The sequence below is a fragment of the Cavia porcellus genome, unplaced genomic scaffold, assembly GCF_034190915.1.
Source record: "Cavia porcellus strain 051 isolate PalLab524CR breed Dunkin Hartley unplaced genomic scaffold, mCavPor4.1 scaffold_27, whole genome shotgun sequence".
In the NCBI taxonomy this organism is placed as follows: Eukaryota; Metazoa; Chordata; class Mammalia; order Rodentia; family Caviidae; genus Cavia; species Cavia porcellus.
The window spans coordinates 5,816,317-5,824,292 of record NW_026947510.1 but is presented as its reverse complement, the minus strand read 5'-3'; the positions used below and the strand labels follow the sequence as shown (position 1 = coordinate 5,824,292).

The 7,976-nt window shown below is 56.6% G+C and overlaps 2 protein-coding genes across 3 annotated transcripts in view; one reads left to right on the top strand and one right to left on the bottom strand.

The window, feature by feature from the left end:
• Window positions 1–2,012: 2,012 nt before the first annotated feature.
• Window positions 2,013–6,216, bottom strand: LOC134473471 (uncharacterized). Of its 2 annotated transcripts, none has more exons than XM_063237785.1 (3): window positions 5,731–6,216; window positions 5,093–5,187; window positions 2,013–2,733 (listed from the first exon to the last, which is right to left on the bottom strand). In XM_063237785.1, exons 1-3 carry the CDS (start codon window positions 6,123–6,125, stop codon window positions 2,570–2,572), a joined length of 654 nt encoding a protein of 217 aa, XP_063093855.1. In that variant the 5' UTR covers window positions 6,126–6,216; the 3' UTR covers window positions 2,013–2,569. The 2 variants fall into 2 exon arrangements, 1 of the variants encoding a protein (XP_063093855.1); XR_010043703.1 differs by having other exon boundaries at window positions 2,014–2,733; window positions 5,920–6,216.
• Window positions 6,217–6,403: 187 nt separating this feature from the next.
• Window positions 6,404–7,976, top strand: part of Slc6a6 (solute carrier family 6 member 6) — a 49,593-nt gene continuing 48,020 nt past the window's right edge. The window contains exon 1 of the mRNA XM_003463197.5: window positions 6,404–6,560. The gene's annotated coding sequence lies outside the window, so the exon portion shown is untranslated. The remainder of the gene's footprint in view (window positions 6,561–7,976) is intronic.

The following is a 7,976-nucleotide window of genomic DNA, read 5'->3' as shown; positions in this document are numbered from 1 at the left end:
AACCTGATGGTTTTAATGTTTGCATTGAAAAGGCTGCAAGTGTAATTCAATGGAAGGCTGGTCAACTAGCACAGGTGAGGTTCTGGCCCTGTCTCTAGCACAAGAGAGAGGGAGAAACTTGCAAGCAGGAGAGAGGGGTCAGTGGGTCCCTCAGTTCCCTTGTCCTTGCAGGGGAGGGCACGTGCTAGAGTGGTGCAGACCTTCCCTCTACCTGCACCCCTCCCCCAGAGGTGACAGATGGTCCAGGTGATCTGCTGATCCTGGTTTCCAGCTGCTCGCCCAGGGTCAGCCTCAGTGAAGCCTCCTCACCTGCTCATCCACTGTCCTCTGGGTGACTTTCCAGGGCTACAACCCACCTGGCCTGAGTCACTGTCCCTGTCCTGCCACAGACACGTGTGGACCTCACACTGGGCTCCTGAGGCTGCGATCTCACCTGGAAATGGGGTCTTTGCAGAGGTCACCTGCCAAGGTGACATCACAGGGGCCCCAAGCCAGCAGGACCAGTGTCTTCCCAAGAGGAGGAGAATTGGGACCTGAGACAAATACCAAGACAGCAAGGCGACCACAGGGACTCCGGAGAATGTCATGCAGAGATGCTGCAAGACAAGCAGCACTGGAAACCCCAGAAGCCAGGGCAGAAGGTAGAAGGAAGTCTGGACACTCTAGCGCTCCCCTCTTTTTTGGTTGCTGTTGTTGTACTGGGGAGTAAATTCAGAGTCCTGCACATGTAGCGTAAGGTTCACTCCAGCTATTTTTGTTTTTTATTTTGAGAAAGCTTCTCACTAAGTTGCCCAGGTGGGGATGGAACTTGTGATCCTCCTGCCTCAGTCTCCCAGACAGGGGCTATCGGCATGCTTGGCTGAGTAGTTAGTTCCTCAATACCTGTAATGTCACACTCGGGGACACCCTGGCTCCTGGGCTCTGATGAAGCCCCTTCTCTGCTTGCCTTTCTGTTTTGATCAGGAAACTGAGGCCCAAAAGGTCTGGGGCTGAGGTTCAATGTGGCAGATATACCATGTACTGTGCAGGAAGTCACATGTGGGTGAAGTCCAGGAGAGAGCCCGGGCTTTTCCAGAGGTACACAGCTGGCTATAAGCTCTGAAGGCCAGGTGAGCCCTGGTGGTGATGATGGTGGCTGTGCTCCTGCCTCAGTGATGGCCACAGAGCCGTGAGTGGAGAATGTCAGGGTCCCTCCAACCCCATCCCCATACTCTTCTGTAGCTCCAGCTATGCAGAGGTGCCCATTGTTGATACTCCCTCCTTTGTGCGGTCCCAGAGAGCAGCATGGGTGTCAATAAGAGGCAAAGGAGGATGGACAGTGACACCTCTGGTCAGGGTCAAGCTCACATGGGCCCAGCGGCCACCACTTACCCTGCTTACCAGCACAGAACTCTTTTTCTGTTTCTTGTTGAAATAGTCTTGTTCTGTAGCCCAGGCTGACCTCAAACTCGGGCAATTCTCCTGCCTCAGCCTGCTGAGAGCTGAATTACAGGTGTTCACCAACATATCTGGTTTGATTCTTCCTTTCCTGTCTTCTTCCCCATCCCCGTGCCTGTCTTCCTTGCTCCATGGTCTGTTCTTGGTGACACACAGTCATGACTGCCACTCTCTCTGGCCTGGGCTTACTCTTCCACTCAGTGATGCTGGACCCCACTGCTGGCCTTATTTAAAGATGGGTCCACTGGGGCTCAGCTCAGGATGACCCTTGCAGAGCCTGTGGCCTGACCCAACCCTGTGCAGAACCCTACAGCTGCCTGCAGCTGGAAACTGACAGGGGTGAGGAAGGAGGGGTTGGCTCAGCTGTGCTGTGTCCGGACATAAGTCACTTGTTCTCACGAGCCTCTGACTACTGGGGATGTGGCCTTGGGGGGTACCTGGGTCATTTAAGATGAGGGACTCAGACACTCTGGGGCTGAAGCCAGGCCACCCACCAGGCTCAGACGACTTGTGGGGGCCCAATCGGGGTGACTTTGGATCAGGCCATAAGTGAGAACAAACCCTGCGGCGCCGCCTCCTGGCTTTGTTTATTGTCTGCAGGCTGGGAATAGTTTGAATTGTTGTGTTTGGTGGTGGTGGTGGGGGGGGATAACCAAATATAAGAAGGTGGCCATGGAGAAGCCCAGGCAAGAATGTAGGGGAAATTGGCCGCCTGGGGATGTCTGGGAAGCTGTGATCACTTGGGCACCTGGCACTCTAGCCATACCTTCTGGGTGATATCCACTACTGGGACAACCTTATTTATTTATTTATTTATTTATTTATTTGGGTTTGAGTTTTGAGACAGGGTCTCATCACATAGTCCAGGCTGGCCTTGAACTCACTCTATAGCCCAGGCTGGTCTTGAACTTGACTGGTCTTGGTCTTGACTTGGTCCTGCCTCCGTCTCCTGGGTGCTGGGATTATAAACATGTGCTGCCAGGCCTGGTGTACAGAGCCTTCTTTAACAGGAGAAAAGAGAGGGCTTTGTGCCCAATTAAGTCAGAATTTGTGAGGGGAGACAGGAACATGAGGATTCTGTTTTCTGGTGCTGGGGATGGAGCCCAGAGCTTCATGCATGCCAGGCAAGTTCTCACCACTGAGGTATAGCCCAGTTGTGTCCTGGGGGTGTTGTTTCCCATGAGCAAGGGCTTTTGTAGCCTCTTGTAGCTGGGGTTCTTGAGAACCTTTGAGGATCTGCAGTGGATTGCAAGGTGCTGCTCCTCACAAGCTCTGTAGCTGGCAGGGGCCTCTCAGCTGTAGGGGATGAATCGGTACCCAGAGCCATGGACCCCAGACCTGACTGGAGGCATTTGCACATTGACATGACTGTGGGCTCTCCTGGTAGAGGAGGCCACACTGAGTCTAAGCCTTGACTAAGCCACTGTTGGCACAGACAGGAAACTGAGGTAGGGTGAGGAGGTGGCCTCCAGGGCTGGAAATACTATGAGTCTACTCAGGCTTCCCAAGGAAGAGAGGAAATTGCCCACATGGGAACAAGTGCCATGGGAGGACCAGATTGGGGGAGGTCACTGACTGGCCACTGCCTGGCCTGGCTGCCAGGTTCTACAATGCAACCGACATTGGGGACTTGGCACCTTCCACTCTGAGTCAGGTGGGAATAGACACAGAAATGGTGCAGGTGCCTCCAAGATGGGTCACTGGGCTGGGCACGAGGCAGTGAGGCACTGGAGGTGGCACCCAATACCTCAGTGCCATGGAGACAATTGCCACCCCACACTGTCGAAGGGATGAAGCAAGATCTGTGTGAGTTTAGAGTTTAGTGCGGGCATCGTTCTTTTTCTTCACCTGACATTTTCTTTTCTATTTATTTATTTGGTTTTTTTGGTATTACTGCAGGTTGAAGTCAAGGCCTTTGCATCAACATATGTTCCCAGCCCCTTTTTTCTTATCTTGGAGCAGTGTCTCACTAAATCACTAAATTGTCCAGCTGGACTTCAACTTATGATCTTCCTGCCTCAGTCTCCCAGACTACAGAGATTTCAGGCATGGCTGCACACTTGACTAAAGGATCTTTGGATGCCAGAGACCTGGCCACCTCTGCATGCCCTGTGTCTCCTGCCTTTAGTTCATGGCAGATGGTACCTGTATCATCCTGGAACTCATAGCCTGTGGTTGACTTGTAGAAGGTGCATCAGTTTGGAGGTGCTGCTGTCTAGGCAATGAAATGTTTGGAGAAGATGTGGGCAGTGGTTAGCACAGACCCTTCCCCACATAGCCTACCAGGCCCTGAGGCCTAGGACAGAGCACTGAGTCAAAAAGTACCCCTTGCCAGGCATGGTGGTATGCACTGGTAACCCTAGCACTTGGGAGGAGGCTGAGGCAGAAGAGTCACGATAAGTTTGAGGCCAGCCTGAGCTACATACACTGCCTCAAAACAAACAACAAAATATACATCTCTTCTTCAGGGACTACTATGAGTCACTCCAACTCTTCCCATCAGCCCTGGTCCCTAAATCAGTGCCACTGTTCCCATCTGGTACTTGCTGGATGGGTGCTGCTCTAGACTTAAGGTTGCTGGCTCACAGGTGAGCTGCTCCAGAGAAAGCAGCTCCAGAGAAAGTGGTTCTAGCGAAGGGGCTGCAGTGGCCTAGGGTGTCCCTGGAGAGAGTTTGTAGCAGTAGCTGATGAACTGTACTCAGTCTCTATCCCTTTCAGATCTGATTCTGTGGCTTTCACATGTTCCCACCAAGGGAAGAAGAAAGTGAGTCCTCCTCCTCACTGGCCATACTTATGGTAGCTTCTAATGTCTCCTGAGCTCCAGGTCCCACTGGGCACTGCCTGGGCCAGGCAGCAGGCTGCAGGAGGGCACAGGGCAGTGAACAGGGGGTGCATGTGGGGGCACAGTGTGAGCCATGCCTGGAAGTAGAGGTGGCAGTCAGAGGTTGCTGTCTCCTCAAAGGCTTCTTCTCCTGCTAAGAGCTCACTGGTACACAGGCTCTGCCTGCCAGGCCCAGGGCCAGCAGGTAGCACAGGGGAGCCAGCCAGGTAGTTGTGGCTTCCATGTGCAGGGACATGCCCTTGGGTGCCAGGAACTGGAGACAGATGCAGGGTAGCCTCATGCTCTGGGGCTCACAGGACCCTCCTGCCTCTACCTCTGCTGGGGCAGGGAGCCCTCTCCTCATAGAGCTCAGTGAGGAGGCTGGGCTTAACTATTTGAGTTAGGGCTGAGGAACAGGGCTCAGAGTTGGCACAAGGCCTGTGTGTCCCTTAGCTTTGGCAAAGCCCACCCTCATGGCTGTGCTGTGGGACTAGCTCCTTCCCAGCATTCCCTGCAGCAGAGGCAGGAGTACTTTCTAGCTCTTCCTCTTCTCTTTCTGGGACACTGTGCTTGTGCATGTGGCCTGCTGCATTATACTGGGGATCGAACCCAGGGCCTTCACATTGAGCTGCATCCCCAGCCTATATTATTTTTTGAGGTAGTGTCTCCTTAAATCAATAAATTGCCTAAATTGGGCTTGAGCTTGAGATCCTCCTACCTCAGTCCACTAGAGTGCTGGGATTATAGCTGTGCATAGCACACCCAGCTTCTAAGGCTGTTTTCTGCTATGCGTTGAAGCAAGTGGAATTGAGGGCCCATGGGTTAAGTACCTACCAGTTACATCCAGGCCTGGGGTGGAAATTCTAGCTGGATTATCCAACAGACTTGGGTCCCTGGGTGGCTGAATATCTGCAGTCGAATTTTCTGTCCTGTAAAATAGGATAACATTATTGTTGGTCTAAGGCAATGTTTTGAGGATGCAGTGTGGACATTCACAGGTACTGCATGGGGACTGATACACAGCTGACAGCTACAGAAAGGTGGCTGAGGCTGGGACAGGTGGATCTTTGAACCCAGAGCCTGGGCAGCATGGCTGAACCAGTCTCAAAACAGTTAAGTGGAAACGGGCATGGTGGTGCATACCTATGCTCTCAGTACTCAGAAGGCTGAAACAGGATCCTTGAGGATCCCTGAGAGTTTGAGGCCGGCCTGGACTACATAGCCAGACAATGTCTCAAAGAAACCAAAAACCAACAAATAGCACAACGAATGACTGATGTACACGTGCCCTGTGGAGCCTAAGGAAGCCCCCACACTGGAGGGGCCCAAATGCCAGACCCAGGGAGAGCTTGGCTTCCCAAGTCCTGGGTGTTGGGTCTTTGGAGCTGACCCTCCTCTGTTAGGCTGTGCCCCGTTCTCAGGGATAGGGTCTGTTCAGCAGCTCCCTCTTCAGCCTCCCTGCCCCACCTTACCGCCCACTGGGCTGGGTGGGGAGGTCGAGGTGCCGGGACCACCCCGGAACCGTGCCTGGGTCCTCGCGGGCCCTTGGCATTTCTGCTTCGGTTTGCAACGCAAAGTCATCCACGTGCTCATGGTACCTAAGCCTTCTCTGGGGGGAAAAGGGGCAGAAGTGCAGCGTGGGGCAGGAGGCGCCCACGCACCCGTGGGAGGCCCTGGCCGGGCACCACGGGACTTGCGTCCCCAGGATAACGGTCGGCGTCTCTGTTGCGCGCCGGAGTGCGCGCGGGAGACGGAGGCTTAGGACGCCCTCCGTCATCCTGCCTGCACCTGGTCCCGACCCCGCTTGGGGGACCAGGGCGCAGGGGCTTCTCGGAGCGCCCCAGGACCTGGCGAGAAGTGGCGGCATTCGACGACCGTTGTTGGCAGGCCGTGCGGTGAGGCCCCGCGCGACCGCCTGCACGAGTGAGCAAGTCCCACAGCCAGCTCAGCCCTTTGTGCTCCCGGGCCCGGGTGCGCGCGCGTGTGCGGGCGCATAGGCGGGTCTCGGGCTCTGGCTCCGCCCCGGCCCAGCCCGCTCTCGCCCCTCGCCCTCCTGGCCCCGCCCTTCCCCCGCCAGCCCCGCCCCTGCCCGGGTCCGACTCCGCCCTCCACACCGGGCCCCGCCCCACTGCCCCGCCCCGCCGGTATTTTTCCACCCGGCAGGATGGGCGCTGCAGAGCCGCCTGCTCAGACAACAGCCGCGCGAGGCCGGGACGCAGCAGTCGCCCGCCGCCCGCGCCCCGCACCCGGAGCTCTGGCTGGCGGGCAGTCCGGCCTGAGGGAGCCGCACACGCACGTCCAGGTATGCCCGGGCTGGTCCCCTCGCGTGCGGGGGTCGCGATGGCCGCGGCGTGGGCCTGGTCCGGCGGGCGGGGTCGACGTGGTCGGGCCCTGGTCTCAAGGTGCCCGGGTCCCCAGCCTCGCGCCCGCGTCCTAGGCGGACGCCTTGTGGCAGAGCCCGAGCCCGAGCGCGTGGCGCTGTCCCTGCCGCGTGCACGTGTATCCCTGAGCCGCTGTGCCCGGACGCCGTCCGGTGCGGGGCGGGTGACAGGCGTCCTTGCCTCGGGGACAGGTGGTCGAGGTGGCAACCGAGGTGAGGGGACAGGGACCGGACGCTCTCAGGACAGTACTTGCATATCCTGGGGCAGACGTTCTCGTGTCCCCCGGGCAACGCTGGGCCCGGGGATCATCGCAGGCGTGTGCTGGGTACTGACACTGGTGTGCCGGGCACTGTCGCCGGGTGGTGGGCAGTCGGGCCTGGCTATTTTAGTCCTGCCCGGCCTCCAGTGCCACCACTAGCCGGCCCCTGCCCGGGAGGTGGGAGACGTGATGGCCGCGATCGGGGGTCTGCGGCCCCATGTGTACATGAGCACAGCGCCCCGAGTTGGCACCGCCAAGGAGCACAGAAATGTCACGGAGGAGATCTTTTTCGAATTAAAACATTTTTTGTTGGCTAGAAGGGAGGAGATCTGGTCCAGCGTCTATAGCCAGAAGGAGTTTATTTTTGTGAGAGCAAGCAGGGTAAGTGCTTAGCAACCGCCTGCCCGCCTGCCGGCGACCAGGGAGTCATCGCAGGGAGTCATTGCAGTGTGGGGTGGCACGAGTTGAGGGGTGGTGCGTGCAGGGATGTACTGGGGGCATCTCAAGAAACTGCAATCCCAGGAACTGGTAGGATGGTTGGAGATTACCTTAGACCTGGCTGCACCCCTGTTGGCCTTGGACATCCTTTCTGGTCTCAGTTTCCACATCCTTACGATGGGCAGAGCATGCTATTCCTGGGCAGCCGAGGGCTGTGACCTTGGGTGATTCCCGCAGACATTGAGGACACCACCCCCCTGCTGCGCGCTGGAGAGGATTGAGCCAGGCTGCCTAAGCCCTGGTAAGCTGTAAAGCCGGTGGGGCTGTGGGCTCCGATTAGAGGACGTCACGCGGCCCTGGGTCACTATGGAATGTGGCAAGGGTCAGGTGCAGCACTAAGCCTTTATCCTTTGGGATGCCCTACACTGCACCCGATGGTGGCAGTCAGCCTCCCTGTCCACTTAGCCTACGGTGGTGCCACCCATTTTACAGATGAGCTGACTGAGGGCCTCCTAGAATTCTTGCAGTGAGTTTGAACTGGGTAGGTTTGGTCACTGATTTTCAAAGGCACATTGGTTTGAATCAGAGCCTAAAGAGGACTGTTTAATCCGCTGTGTCCAGACTTTGTCCCAGAAATTAG

Bases quoted from the DNA above. Each gene is read 5' to 3' on its own strand.
- LOC134473471 (XM_063237785.1), bottom strand. From the start codon at position 6,125: ATGCCGCCACTTCTCGCCAGGTCCTGGGGCGCTCCGAGAAGCCCCTGC. The intron at 5,188-5,730 runs GTAAGGTGGGGC...CCTATTTTACAG, and splicing joins CCCACCCAGCCCAGTGGGCG to GACAGAAAATTCGACTGCAG. The intron at 2,734-5,092 runs GTAGGTACTTAA...CATCCCCTACAG, and splicing joins CCCAGGCCTGGATGTAACTG to CTGAGAGGCCCCTGCCAGCT.